The 16,069-nt window shown below is 34.4% G+C and overlaps 1 protein-coding gene across 1 annotated transcript; it reads left to right on the top strand.

The window, feature by feature from the left end:
- Window positions 1-2,994: 2,994 nt before the first annotated feature.
- Window positions 2,995-11,951, top strand: LOC131052984 (1,4-dihydroxy-2-naphthoyl-CoA thioesterase 2). Its single transcript, XM_057987596.2, has 3 exons — window positions 2,995-3,592; window positions 6,799-6,990; window positions 11,025-11,951. The coding sequence occupies exons 1-3, from the start codon at window positions 3,428-3,430 to the stop codon at window positions 11,202-11,204; spliced, it is 537 nt and encodes a 178-aa protein (XP_057843579.1). The 5' UTR covers window positions 2,995-3,427; the 3' UTR covers window positions 11,205-11,951.
- The last annotated feature ends 4,118 nt before the right edge of the window (window positions 11,952-16,069 follow it).

The following is a 16,069-nucleotide window of genomic DNA, read 5'->3' as shown; positions in this document are numbered from 1 at the left end:
GTTGACGGGACGATGGCGCCCGGCGTGCACACGGTCCTCCGAAAAATCCGTGAAACGAAGGGGGATTTGTTCGTCTCTGCACAAGGATTCCAGATCTTCAATTTCAGCCGCGTACCTGCAACCTACACACAGAAAAGCGAAGACGATTGGGGGGTTAGGGATTAGGGGTTTGCCTTTAGGTCAAACCCCGGTTTTGGAATTAACCAAGAAATGAGAAATGCTGTAAATGTAAATGATTGTAATGTAAAACAAGTACTAATACCTTGTTGTAAGGATGTTTGTATCCTTATGTGCGAAGGTATAGATGTTGTTGTTTGTTGTATGTTGTATGTTGTAGTATGTGATCTCCTCTTCAATGGTTGAATCCTTGTCTTGAATGCAACACTTAGCCTTGAATGGAGACTTGGAATAATCAATTGCTTGAAGGAATGTTTGAATGCTTGAATGCTTGAATGTTTGAATATTGTTTCCATGCCTTTTTCTTCTTACCCAAATGAGAAAGGAAAATGTAGTTTATATACTTGCCAATTAGGGTTAGTAGACTGATTTTCCCGACCTTAGGCCGACCAGGAAATGTTAATTTTCCAATTTGCAAACAAAAAGACCCGAAGTCCCATAGGAGACCGGGCCCAAAATAGGGCCAGGGACCAGGGCATTGGGCGCCATGGTCCTGGGGGACCAGGGCGCTGGGCGCCCTGGTCCTGAAGGACCAGGGCGCTGGGCGCTCTGGTCCCACCTCCCGGGACAGCAGGGTGCAAGGAGGGATCAGGCCAGGGTGCAAGAAAATGCAGTTTTTGGTATCGTGAGCAAGTTTTGGGGTCTCCATCCAGGTTCCGTGTTGCATCACCATCGTGAAGACCGAAATGCAGTCGAAATTGCAAGTGTCGCAATTTTAGGACGCTACAGTTTTCATCTTTTCTCTCTTTTGGAGAGCATTTTTTGTCCCACTAGGATTTATATTTATGAGATATCACATTGTAAATGGGTACCCAACATGTCCTAGTAGTCAAGACCAATAATCATATTCATCATCATAATCATGTTTGCATCATTTGCAATTTTTCTACATTCTCCCTAAGTTGCACTTAAGGTGAGTGTTGGTGTGAACATGATATTTTCCTATTTGGTTTACCCCTTCATAGTGTGATCAAAATGCATTAGCTAACTAGTTCCTAGTTAGTTCCTTTTCACACAAGTTCACATGTTAAGTTTATTTAGGGAGCTATGAAACTTTCTATAAACATCTAGTTGTGATGTAATCTCATCCTATCTTATCACTAATTATCTCATTGCATAGGATTAAGATAGTTGTCATCATACTAGTCAATCCTATCTCTCAATCTTTCCTTCATAAGCAAGACATCATCTGCAAATTTACATCTATGTAATCATGAATGCACCATAATCAAGCAACATCACGCTCTTGTTGCCTTTTTGTGGAAGACATCTTTTAGTTTTGGAGGTAATCTTGGAGGCTTGAATCTATTGATGAATCTGACAAGGTAATCATGTGGGAATATTAGTAATCTATAGTTTATTAAAGATTATTAATATACTTACATTGCATTATGTACACACACACACATATACATGTATACGTATATGTATGTATGTAAAATTACATATGAAGGTAATTTTTTTGTATTTATGTTATTTTTATTTATTTTTTTGTTTATTTTAAGGTAACATCTTGATACAATTTTTTTTTAAAAGATATTTTTGAATGCTGTCACTCTCAGATATCATAAAAGGTAGAAGGCACAAAGATAAATTAAGTATAGAAAAACATTGTGCAAATTATTAGATCTTTTGTGTAGATTCAACATATTTCCATGAGCATGATCTTGAGGTGATATCCAACTATCAACACTAATAGTAGAATTTGTACATTCTTCAAATCCATAATTAAATACCTTTATTTCTCTACCTCTAACATTTAATTGAATCTAGAATGGTTATTGTTTATATGTATACATTTTATTTGATTAACCTAAACTAAACTTAAGGAAAGTTTATTTTCCTTTACAAATTGATATTTATTTATTTGATATCAAATTTGAATAGAAAAACATCTTTTCATGTTATATACGTATTTCTTTAATTTTCTTATTGACTCAACCATTGCATCTTCTAAAGGTACAAGGGATGATAGGAACATCTTTTCCGAGTTAAATACGCATCTCCTTAATTTTCCTCTCTAATTTTCACATAGAGTTGTCCATTATGTCTTTTAAAGACAAAAGGGATGGTAGGTAATTTTCCTACCTAATTTTCTCATGCACTTGCCCATTACATCTTTTAGAGACACATGGAATGGTAGATAATTTTCTTATCTAATTTTCTCATGGACTTGTCCTTTACACCTTTTAATGACAAGAGAGATGGTAAGTACCCCTTTCCCACATCATATATACATCTCCTTAATTTTCCTCACTTTTTTTGTCAACTCATACACTCCATCTTTTAAAACAATAAAGAATAATAACTAATTAAATTTTTTTTAAAATTATTGTGACTACAATTATTTTACCATGGTACCTCCTAAAGACATAAAAATGGTTAACTAATTAAACAAATTTCTCTATAATTATCTCTTCAATCAAGGAATAATATAAATAATAATAATAATAATATAAACAATTGCTGTAGAGAATACTTTGTATCTAATTAGTAGTATCATATATCCAACACCTATCATGATTATCTCATCATTGTACCTTCTAAAATGACACAAGATATAATATCTAATTATTATAGAATTCTATGTAATTATCTCTTAAGGCAAGGAGTAAGAATCAAATTATTAATAAAATCAATTCTTTTTAAAAAGATTTTGTGTTTAATTAATAATATTCTATGGTCATACATATTTGAATAATTTCAAGTTGCTTGGATGATACTGGGACTGGAGCTGGGGATGGGGTTGGGGAACCGGATGCAAATGGGTTTTTGTAAGATTTCAGGTACAATACAGTGTAAGGACAGAACTGAACTACAATTAAGATACATGGGACGTTTTTGGTCTGATTGTCTGTTCCGTTGCCCAGCCAATTGCGGGGCCCGGTAATTAGCATGAAGAACGGTGAAATATATTTGTTCAGAATGAAAACGACACTATATATTAAAGAAAATTTTCACATGGAAAGAACTTAGAATCTTCCGGTTAGGTGAGATGCACCCAAAGAAGAAAAATAAGACATGCCCATTGGAACTTCAGATGGGCAAGAGAGGCACTGAACGGTTCATTCCAGCTTATCGCCATTTCATGCTTGCGGGTCTAACAGAGAAATCCTTCCCATCATCTGTCATCATACCACAAGAGATACAGTTTTTGGTGTAATGACAGTCATTTCCTTCAATCGGTGTCATCGCAGGAGTGGGTTTTAGAGGAATACCTAAACAAATTTGGGCTGCAAAAGAAATCAGAATGGATTCCTTTACCCAGAATTATCTGCAATGCAAAATCCCAGAAGCCATGATGATGGGTTCACCACCACCTGATTTAGTCCTTAGGCCCTTTGGATTTCAGGTTGATTTGGTATCCGCCCACTGTGTTTCAGGCTGCCTTACTATCACAGAAAGCTGTTGTCAGGTGGGATTCTCATTGCTTTACTGTCTCATTCTCAATCAATATATACATTCATACGTGTGATGCTTATTACTTAAGTAGTTCTCTATTTAAGTAGTTCTCTATTTATGGATCATATTTGCTGATGGGTAGTAGTTGGGTTTTTAAGCAATGAGCTTTTGGTGTTGGCCGTTGGGTTTGTAAGCAATGAATTTTTGGAATGTTAAATGGTCGTTGGAGGACTCCAAAGATATGTGCAGTGCCAGTGCATTTTGATGACGCATCTTAACTTGAGCCTCAATGATAGACTGAAAGTATTGTGCTTATTGATTCAACATCTTTGTTATTCGTGAATCAGCTGCAGTTTATTAAATTTATGAGATTTTCACAGTCTGCGATAGAATGTATGAAGATTTTTAAATTCAACTGTAAATAACTTTTTACATCAATGTTTACAAGTTTGTGAGGGAGGCCTCCTTTGTGCTTTTGTAGTGGAGGAACAAATTTGAATGCGGAGGGGTTTAGGGTACGTATGATCCTTAGTTTAAGTGCAGTCGAGTGTGTGGGGTTATCATGCTTGCTGAGATGCTACCTGTTCCCAAATTTAAGTAGGTGAATCTGGACATCCTTTCATCGCCCTCTTTACCAAGCTTGAAAGAAAACCAAACCTTGCCAATTTACCGTATTTAGGAGTCGCCAATAAACCTTGAGATGCATATTAAAAGAAAATTTAAATTGTTGGTGAGTTATAGGTTCCTGGAAGATTTGGTGATAAAGAATCACTTTGCACTGCTGAAGTGAGTAGAATGCATTCATTCCGTCAAGATGAGACCACTAGACTGTACTTTATGCATATAGCCTTTGTAGATCAAGTTTTGTGTAGGCTTTTTGAAGATTTGGAGCCTTTCCACAGATATGTGGAAACAATGAGGTTGAGAGGTTAGAATGTAATAGCCAGGATGGTATATTTTTTTAATTTCATTTATATACAATAACTAGCTCAAAATTACTGATTATACAGTTTCGTTGGGGTTCAATATATGTCTTTGAGTGGCTACATTCTGAAATAAATCTGCTACGAAGTCGTCAAAAATTTCTTTGAAATATCATGAGACAATTGTTAAGTCCCATTAAACCCCTTAAACATTTAATGAACAGCAGACTTAAATTATGGTGAAATTATGGTGTCCACAATCCATAATGCTAAGAAGAATATGCAACGTTGGACTTGAATACATATCTTTTGAAACCTTTCTGATATTTTATGGAATATATCTCTCTTTTTATTTACTACAAAATCTATATCATGCTAGATAAGGATTCAACAGGCTTAACCCCAACTCCAGATCGTACGGTCACCTTTAAATCATGTATTGGTAGCAAATGAAAACAAGCTACCTTTCTTTCAAAATTTATCAAACCTTTGCAAGCTATTATAACTGATATTAAAATATCAATTGTAGGAAAATATCATAAAATATGCCAATATCAAAATGCGATGTTAGTATTTGTCAAATGTTGTTCCCTAAACAGGGGCACTGCCAAATAATTTAATGCGTTCAAGACTCCAGCAGGTTGGAATAGATACAACAGTCATAGGATATGAAGCAACTGGGGTAAAAAGGTAACAAAATGTATATTAAATTGGCCGCAACTCCTTTTTATCATATACTTTCGATATTGTATGACAGACATTAACAAAATAGAAAAGTAAGAATTCGATTTAATTATAAAAGTTGTTATTCATATATTTTTAAAGATAAAAACTTTCACAGTTCATGAAGACAAGTAGTAGTTTTCTGAATTAAATTATGTGCGTATGATCCCAAACGTTGATGAGAATATCTGCACACAGTTAATCCAGAAAACTACTACGTAGTGTCTATTGTATTAATCAAATATATATGATGGTGATTTCTATGTGAAATGATTTCAAACAATTGTAGGTTTTTATCTTCTAGCTCCAAATTTAGAAGGGTTTTATTTTCATGTTAATTGAACCAAATTTAGAAGGGTTTTATTTTCACGTTAATTGAACCAAATCAGAAAAAAGAATTCTTGATCAATATGATCCGTTATCCTCGCTTGGCCTCTCATAAATAGAATTTTCTTCCAATAGATGTTAACTCTTAAAATTTTCTTCCTGATCTTTGATTGATTTTTGAGATGAATTATTTTAATTAAACTTCATTTATATGATATCGTCTTAGTTTATATTTTAATTTTATTTTGGAACCTTGTTATTATGATTTAAATTCTATTTTCTTAGTGTAAAACTCTCAAACCCCACGAAAAATGTATGATGGACATTTTGGATTTAAAACTTTTGACTTAATTTTGAAAAAAAGGACATTACATATAATATGCAAATGAGGCTCGTATTTTATATGAAATAGAATTTTAGGGGCAGGTTGATAGTTTTCTTTCCTTCTGGACAGATTAAATCAGGGGCACAATGCAATGCGTTGAATTGTATTGAAACGGTAGCATCTTACGCATATCGACTTTTAAGCTAGTTTTGATTTCAAGTCCTTTCTCTTTTGGTGCTGGCAAACTAGTATTTTAGAGGGATAGATTAATTAGGTAACTTGGGTTGTTGGATTTGGAAGTCATATAGACACAGATTTATTTATTAGTTCCTTTTAAGCCATGTGGGAATTGGGTAATTTGATATTTTAATATTTGGAGATGAAATTATAGTATTTGGTTCTAACTGAAGCAATTCTGGCAAATTCTTTGTTTGACGTCATATTGGTACCACATAGAAGTGTAGTGCATACCTATAACATTCCTGTATTGGTTGGTTTAAGATCCAGTTACCGGATCAATGAGTTTAATGATTGTCCAGTATTTTCTTTTTTTAAGAGATTTAGCTCAGCTTGTGTGATTTATGCATATAGGGTAACATGATCTTTCAGAGTCTAGATAGTAATGCTGAAATGGTATTATTTTATTTATTTATTGGTAGATTATATCTTGTGGTGCAGACTTGATGGCAAGTGGTTCATACTATAGCACATCATATTGTGACCAAATGAAAGTCTAATCTGAAGTTTAAATTCATATAATGCATGCCCGTAATTCTTCCGGATCAGTTGGTGTAAGATTGCACGAGTGTTTGAATAGAATTATCCACTTATGAGATAAAATGAGTCTAATGATTGCCTGCAATTTTCTTTATCCAAGAGTTTTTAGCTGAATTAGCCTGAATCATGATTCCAAATGAACAGCCTTTCAAGGTGCTTCACGGAGGCGTGACATCACTTATAGCAGAAGGGCTAGCAAGTATTGGAGCTCACGTTGCCTCTGGATATAGAAGGATTGCTGGTATAGAGCTGAATATCAACCATTTGAAGGCAGCTCCTCTGGGAACGGCTGTCCATGCATCTGCAAAGCCTATCACTTTGGGCAAAAGAATTCAGGTGGGTGTCTTGATCTTTAACCTTAATGTTCAGGAAGCTCTTGATATGTTCCTAGTTTTTTCAAGAATATTAAAGATGGGTTTCCCCACCCTAATCTTCTGATCCCTGGTTTAGAGAATAACTAGCATCCACAGACAAAAGGATAAAGCGTATAAGAAAGACAATCATAGGTATATTGGCCTAAAAAATGTTGAGGCAACACAGTAGCAGAAGAAACTATATTTAGCATTTACTATAGGATGAGCATCTAGGTTCGTGTCTATGAGTTCTCAAAAAGAAAGAAAGGTGTAACAGAGTTATATATGACAAGGTTCTATACCAATTGTGCAGATCTTATGTTAACTTTAAGCTTCATATTAATGAGGACAACTTCTTGTCTTGATGATTATTTGGCTTTTTGGATAACGAAAGTCATTTACTAAGCATCTTCGAGCTTCCAAGATTGAATGCTCAATTTTCAGTTGTTACAGTAAACTTTAAAAGTCTTTCAGCGTGTGGTTTGTGGCAAACTGGGGTACTTCTGTGCTAAATTGCTAATAACCCAAATTAATTGTTTTGGTAGACAGCCTTGAATTATTTTCTGCAATAGAGATCAGATTTAAGTTTTGGCAACCTGGACACTCTACATTACATTTTGGTGGGTGGGGTAAAGTGCAACTCCTGTATAAATTCAGTGGAATAGAAAGTCCTTTGTAATTGTATATCAGCTGAATGTAGCTAAAAGTGAGACTAATTGTATTTAACAACAATAAAACTACGAAAGCTAGGAAGGAGAAGAACTTTCCACTCTTCTTTGTACTATTATTGGCTTGATGTTTTAGACCATGTTGGTTTTTTTAATAGCTAAATAGTAAACCTAGATGCCATAAAGAGAGCAAAAATTCCTTTTAACACTCTAATTGATAGTAATGAAGGTCACAATTGTGTTCTCAAACTTCCTCAAGTTGTATTTGTTGCAAGGTGTGTGCCCTTGGTTTCCTTGTGCTATGCAGCGCAGCACTCGGGTTTGTGACATGGCTTAACTGCCTCCTATGGATTCTATAAGTCTAGTGGTTGTATCGGGCATTAATAGGTTGATCTTTTGGTGCAACAGCAACCGTACTTCTAACAAGTGGTATTAGAGCCCAGGTCACAAGTTCAAACCCCCTTGCTTGCGCTGGGGGATTGTTGCAAGGTGTGCACCCTTGGTTTCCTTGTGGATTCTATAAGTCTAGTGGTTGTATTGGACATTAACAGTATTAACATTGTCACTATAAGATTCTAGAGGTATGCATACTAATGGCCAGGCCATATATTTAAATTCTCTGGACAAATTCTTGTTGCCATGAACAGTTTTAATTTATCACAAACTTAAACTAACATGTTTTCTGTTCATGCATAGATTGAGGGATTTGGGATCCTTACCCTTACCCTTTATATTAACTTCCAATAACTGGTTATACATATCAAGTGTGAAGACACCAGCTAACGGTGACAAAGAACAAAAATAATTCTGAACTTCTACCCTATTTGAAAGCAGGGAGCTCCAAGCTTAATCAAACCTATTTCCTAAACGTTCAATCATCTAGATATAGCAAGTAGCTGAACAAAACTTTGAATATCAGGCAAACAAGAGATGATCTTTCCTTCATTCTCAGCCACTTATCCAAACCTACCAGCATCGTCTCTCCAGTCATATGAATCTTCATGATAAGTGCATTTTTACCCTTACATGAACTTCCAAATGAGCCGCTTATCTATAACAAGCAGTGTATCAATCTTTGACTCCGTAATGCACAGGGGAAACTTCCTTATTAGAGTGTCATCTGAAGTGATGATTTCTTTCTTGCGTGATCCTTCTGATTTTTTACTTCAACCCAGTCATTCTTAGAGGAGCCAAAAACCGTAATACCAACTCAAGGGCTGATCCCATAGATGTCTCAATTCTATCCTGCTCTTCCTCCGATGTTGGAGAGGCCGAGTTCTCTAACTAAGATTTCAAGAGTAGTTTCTTGCTGTTTCGTATCAAGATCTAAATCCTTGGATAGTTCTAGGTCCACCCTGTCTACTTTGAGAGTTTTCGGGACCAAATCAACATTTGAAGCTCAAAGGAGCTTCCTTCTCTACTTGAGGAGGAGGGGGATCTATTAGGGAGGTTGACCCTGCTTGTTGAGCCTTTTGTAAATTGTCCACAATGGAACAATCAAGTGGTTGTGAGGTTCTGCATTGGCCCACTGAGTGGGTTTGAAAGGCTTGGGCATGCTTTTCCTTCCCCGCTTAGAAAACACTTGCTTGAAGTCTTTTATTGCACTGGGAGGCTTGATTTGCCCCTGGGAAAAACAGTCTCTACACCCAAAAGCAATTTTCACATAATATACGATTTGTCTCGAACTTCTATTTCCAATCTTAAGAGAGATTACAGCTGAAAAACCCTAAAACAAAGCCAAGCATAAGTTGTTCAGGCTTTTCAAGCAGTCTCATCTGATAAACAATAAGAACCTCCCAAGAGCATTCCCAATTGTCAATAGTCCTGTAAGCCCCCGATATTGCAGAGGTAAGTACATCTTACGCAAATCAAAACAGTTGAAAAGGGTTCAGTTCGGAGTTTGAAGGTTGGAGACCAAGGTTTAATGCATAGAAAATTATCCCTCAATTCCATGGTCTCAAACTTTTAGCTGAGCTCCTTATCTCTTAAAGAATCAAACTCAAGAATTTAAAAACTCCTGAGCACAAGGATAAATATAAATTTCACCCTCCAGATACTATTTCCATTTCTCTAAGATCCATTCATGTAATTTGTATGATTTGGGCCACAATTTCATGAATTTGCAAATACTTTGTGCAGAATTGCCCGACTCTACTAGTTTGCTCTCACTTGAAACATCAATAGATATTTGGCTTTTCAAGGAATTATTCGCATTAAATTCTGCTGATGATGGCTAAGCCGCAGAGCCTTTACAAGAAATGCTGCCCGAATCATCACTATTTCCATCCTCGATGAATGTGAAACCCTTATATTGAACAAATACTCCACTGAAGTGCCTCCTACAGTCAGTGGTGCTTGCTTCCTCTCAACTGCATATGCTGTTCAGTGGGGAACATCCTTAGGGCACAGACTATTATAATTGTTGAGTAACCCTAGATCTTGAGGAAGATACTTGACCATCCTTCGAACCCTTAAAGAGACCAGATGAGGCGTTTCCCAACAAAGCCAGGCTCCGTGTGTAAACAGAAGACCACCTGACATCATGGGTAGGAAAGAAAAGCTCCATTGAGTGGATGAAGAGCACATGTTGTCAAACAGAAGTTTTTGGGGAGTGACATCTTTCGTCATTTTTTTTATAACATTCAGTACTTAAAGTGAAATGTTTCTTTGATAATATGCTGAGAATGTTCTTTTCATGTCTTTTCTCTCTTTCTAGAACGTACCAGCCATAAATGACTGACCATAGGGACAAGTCTATCTACTGCACAACGAGTTGGTGATTGAAGTTGAATGCTAAACAATTTTATCCCCGGTCTACATAACACTCAATGCTGTAAGTTAAAGACGGTATCAAGAGTTCTAGATGGCTCAATAATTTACTCTAATTCATGCCTGCTTCAGATGATCTTTTCAATATCACCCATAATATGCATTTGTTCCATCGGGCCCTTAGCCTTAGAAACGGCCATATCTTCTAAAACTGCAGGAGTAGAGGGTGTTTTCCTAACCTCTCTGCAAGGACCATTTTTTGAAGTCATACATCATGTACCAGTATAGTTCTTCGGATATATTTTCCTTTGTCGAGGTTGCTTCTATAATTGCTTTAGCCATATCTGTTCTGTATCATTATAATTTTAACCAGTTAATGTCTTTGCAGAAGAAACTGTGCTACATGAATTTTCTCTTGTAGATTTCCTCCAGAAAATTTATTGTGTAAAACTTCCTGTATAGGAATAGTTTATCGAGTGTGAAAACTGAATTTTGTTTTTCTTCTTCAAAATTTCTTAATATAAATTTTCAGTGATATTTCATTTTTCTTTATTATGTGTTGATAGAAACAATGTGGCAGGTATGGGAGGTGAAATTCTGGAAAATTCCAGCATCAGATGTTTCTTCACGAACAGATTCATCTACTTTACCTAAGAACTCTGTTTTGGCTGTTTCAAGAGTCACCTTTTTGGTGGGCCTGCCAGTGTCTAAAGGTGCATCTAGAGCCCCAGAAGCTGTTAAAATACCTTCAAGTATGTAACCAGCATTTAACTAGAAATGTGAAATCCCTGTCTGCATCAGCATTCAAGAAAATATTGTCATTTAAAATTATTTGTAAATTAGATTTGAAGCATTGAAGGGTCCATATAAAACCATTTACTTGGTACATGACAGCCATAAGAGATTTGTAAGTTTTTGCTACCATTTGAGTCACTATTTAGATCCCTAAATAGGTAAAACTAAATGTTACAGTATATACTGTGGGAGGCATGTATTTCCTGGCTGTTGAGGGGCTACTCTTCATATATGTTCCACTCTTAACTGCAATGCCCATGGGTGTGTTATTTGCTTGTTTGACAAGTCGAAGTGAAAGTAATTCCTATCTGAAGATATGGGGGAATTTCATGAGAATTCTGAGAACCTGGATTTTTGTCTAGGAGCAAAGAATGAATATTGTAAATGATGCTTCCATTGAGTTCTCATTTTATGTTACACTGACTAAATACTTCTGCGTCTCGAATAGATGCATAATTCTACAGTATGGGGAAGAGCCTCATGAACAAGTAAATATAAAAGAGAAGACAATTAGTAATGAACAATTCCCTATATCAGGATGAAAATCATTACGAACTTACAAAGTCATAGGTGGTAGTGCTGTTATTGTAATTGAGAACCTAGCAATCACTCTCACTTGAAGGATGCTATAGAAATATCACCACTGGCAACTGTTCTAAATTCAGCATTGGCTGCAATATATGAAAGTGTTGACCACAACTTGAAAATTTTAGCTACCTATTATAAATTTTATTCATGTGTACCATGCATAATCCGATTCTCTCAGACAATCTGATACTCGAGGTCCAATATTGTGAGTAGATTTTTTTACTTATTAAGCTAAGGAAAATTAAAGGAGGTGGTTCAAGCTGTGTTTTTTTGGGTTAAGTAAAGGGTTTGCTTACTAATTCACTTTGCTAGGGCATAGTAGATCCCCATAATGCTCTTATGAACTTGTGAAAATTAACAAGGTTGTGATACATTGCCAAGCATACAATGCCTTTGGGTCATTAAGTTTTTTACCATTTAAGCCATTAAACATCCATGGACAAGTGGAGAGTTCTGATTAATAGTCAAAGATCAAGGGGTCGTTTACTTCAAATTTGTGCAGGATTTGAACCAAGCCTAATCCCTTATGATGTTGATCATTACATTTATCAAGATTTAATTTCTAGTGAGCTTTTTGTGATCCAAACAACAACGTACGTGATACATTTGAACTATAATTAATATAAACAGTATGTTCAGGACTTAAACCCAGCCTAATCCCTTATGATACTATATCATTGTATTTATCAAGACTTAATCTCTAGTGAACTCCTTATAATTTAAGCAACTACTTACGTGACACATTTGAACTAGAATTAGTGTAAACAGTATGTGCAAACTTGAAAGTGAGCTACAAAAGTTTTTAGGTTCCCAAATTGCCTAACCATGTGATGATTGGATTATATAATCTGTTTATTTTTTTTTAAGGATCTCAAATTGTCTAATCATGTGATGATTTGCCCCCAGTTTTAATTTCATCAATGCCCTTTAAAGTTAAAATTATCACCACTCAAATTTGAATTAATAACATCATTTTAACTTTGAAAGGGGATTACATAATCTCTTTATTTTATTTTTTAATTAAAATCCTTAATGTTAGAAGTTTTTTTTTGATATTCAGACCCAATACCACTGTATTTCATGTAACATCATATGTGATATCAAAATCTCTTAATGTGGGAAACCAAAATGTACATGTTTACCTATGTTTCTCTTAATTTTCGGGACAATTTTTGGATGTTGGCAAATTCTTCTCCATCAAGATTTTGGTGACGGGAGATAATGGTTGGCGATGACAAATTAAAGAAATACCAAAAATAAATAAGAAACATATTTTGTTCCCTTTCAATTGTATTGTTCAATTATCAAACTTCTGCCAAGGGTAGAATTTAATTAACATTAACATTTCAGAATGAACTTTTACTATTGATCATTGTAAATTCAATGGAACACTTGATATAATGATCAAATTTGTAAATATACATTTATAATCTAAAAGGATTTAAAATGTTATTTTTATTATATGTTTTATGTTTTATTTTAAATAACTGTTGGCATTTAGTTGATAGAAATGTAGTTGTACTATTGAATTTATCAGTTAATTCAATTGCTTAAAGATTTGTGACATTTTTTATAGAAATCTATGAGTTAATAGTTCTGTCAACCCTTTTAATCTATTTTTTTTCAAATGACTTTCCTATGGAATTGACTCTTAATGTTTATTCACCATTGGCTGAGATGTCCCTATACCTTGGACACTTAAAAATGAAATATTCCTTTATTTTCATTATGTGGGTGGTGCAAAAAAATATATATGGGCTTTTTCTTTCCACTCTTATTTAGATGTTTATTTGTCTGTCCTACATTTGAGTCTATGAGAAGTAGTTCTTACTTGAGCAATGATGATCTTTTCCTTCCATTTGATTTCAACCCTTATGTATGTTTTTTCACAATACTCGTAAATTAGATTGAATTGTCTAATAATAGTCATTTAAATTTTTTTTTTTTCTTCCACATGATTGCTCTAAATATTTTTTGTATTTTTTCAAGTTTGGACATCCATTAAGCTATAATGTCCCAATTACATATCCATTTGTTTTTCCTTTTATGCAACTTTTCAAATCTTGTAGGCCTAGGCCACTTGTTGATCATGATTTTTTTTTTTTTTCAAGTAACATAATGACTTGGTTATAGCAATTGCCTCTAGAGGGCGCGCGCACACACACACACAATGATCATTTCATTTGGAACTAAAGCTTTACTTCTGAAATTGTTTATGATTAAACATTTTTAGATTTTTTTATTTGCTTCCATTTCAAATTCAAGGTTCCTTTAGCCTATATTTCCCATTCACACAACAACACTAGTATGAAAAGTAACCCAAATAGGACCTTTTTTTTTGTTACCAAATATGACCTTGATGGTCTTCCAATCCCATGATATCCCCAAAAAATGGCCTCACAAGGTAGGGGACATGTCCTTGTAAAAAGTTGATATTACAAATACAACTAGAAAACAAAAAAGTTTAGACATTTTCATGAATTGGGAATCAAAAGAGTTGGTGTCATTAATTTAATTTTAATTTTTGAGCAAATTGTCACAAATTGTGGTTAGATTGGATTTGAAGCTTTGACATCAAGACACACTCTTTACCTTATGTGGACCAAATCTCGAAAGAAATATAATGGAATTATGGTGAGGTTTTAAGATCTAAACATCTTCACTCATCAAACTTATACTAGTTTCCTTTTATGTCTCAATACCTTTTTTTAAGATCCAAGCATCTCCACTCATTAAACTAGGTATAATTTCATTTCTTGTCTTAGTGTATTTTAATATGCGAACATTTTCCCATAAGATCCAAGCATCGTCACTCGTTAAACTAAGAGTAATCTTGTTTCATAACTCGATGGTTTCTTGAAGATCCACTCATCTTCACTCTTTAAACTAAGCACATACATTTTTTGATGTAATGAATGCACATTGTAGTTTTGTATTGATTGTCACTATTTTATAAGATTTAATTTTATAGTTTTGTATTGATTGTCACTATATTTTATAAGATTTAAATCCTTTAAAATTTGAAGATGAAGGGCTGAGTTGTTTGATAATTAGTCAAACCCCAGACATTGTCTTATTAGTCCCTATCATGTTAGGCAAGATGGAATCTATATCAATTGATGAAACTCAAAATTAGAGTCAAGCAAAAAAATTTGGGAAAGTTTTTTCAGCCGATAGGTAGCCTATATGGTGGGAATGCCCACCAAAATTGCATGATGTCTCACTGGATATTTTTCCTGGCCAGTGTCACATCTGTTTTTTTTTTTAAATTTTAGCTGCACACTGACCCTGATCAGATTCCATCATTGAAAAAGTTTGCTAAAATTCACCTCAAAACTTGGAAACTACAACCACTCGGCGTACAAACAAGGTACTAAAAATATAATAAATCTTTGCATAAGCAAAACAAAATGATTACACTTTGGTTCAACTCACATTTAATATCAGGAAAAAAAGGATGAGAACAAAGGACAACGATACATGTCCTATCAGATACAGCCATGGATGTTATTTCATCAACTACTCTGTGATGGCTCCATGTCTTCACCAATTGTTCATACGTGTGAGATTTCATTTCACCTGTCTACACATTCACTCTTGTCAGACATAATTAAATTAAAATTTATTACTTAATCCCTTGTTTTAGATTTTCTCAGGCTGAGAATTAAATGTAATTTTGAATGATGAAATGACAATGTACTTCATCTGATCAAGTCTCTCAATGATATATTATTGGTTGAAGATGGTTAAATTTGTGATTCTATTTACTGTTCTTGCTTGTTTCCGGATTCGATTGTGTATGAGTTTTTACATCAACTTTTCGGATCACACTCCGTGATCCATCATTAGGATGAAAGAGAACATGCAGAATAGAAAAGATGAACAAGATGCAGACCAAGGAAGCTAAAAAAGAGGGAAGGGGCACGAGTTTAATTTACTGTTTAATTTAGATTTAATTAATATTGAGATGTTTTTTAAAGTTTTTTTTTAATTAATAATATCATCATAAAAAGGTTATAAATTCGTTAATAGGAAGAAACATATTTATAACTCGGTTTAGTCTTTTGATTGTTTATAAAATATTGAGCAACATTGACATTGTTTATTTGATGTAGTATAGTGTAGCATGTTTGGTTTTTCCTTTTAATTAATTAAATTTTAAAAAACATGTCTTTGTGGATTTGGTTTTAGAATGTATGTATAGGTATGTAATGGAGAAACATATCCTATTGGAGTCTTCTT

Source organism: Cryptomeria japonica, chromosome 3 (assembly GCF_030272615.1).
Source record: "Cryptomeria japonica chromosome 3, Sugi_1.0, whole genome shotgun sequence".
NCBI classification, from domain to species: Eukaryota; Viridiplantae; Streptophyta; class Pinopsida; order Cupressales; family Cupressaceae; genus Cryptomeria; species Cryptomeria japonica.
This window is presented reverse-complemented; position numbering and strand designations above follow the sequence as displayed.

What these genes read in the sequence shown, in the direction of transcription:
- LOC131052984 (XM_057987596.2), top strand. Translation starts at nt 3,428, where the DNA reads ATGGATTCCTTTACCCAGAATTATCTGCAATGCAAAATCCCAGAAGCC. An exon ending in TCACAGAAAGCTGTTGTCAG is followed by an intron (nt 3,593 to 6,798) that starts GTGGGATTCTCA and finishes CCAAATGAACAG; the next exon opens with CCTTTCAAGGTGCTTCACGG. An exon ending in CTTTGGGCAAAAGAATTCAG is followed by an intron (nt 6,991 to 11,024) that starts GTGGGTGTCTTG and finishes ACAATGTGGCAG; the next exon opens with GTATGGGAGGTGAAATTCTG.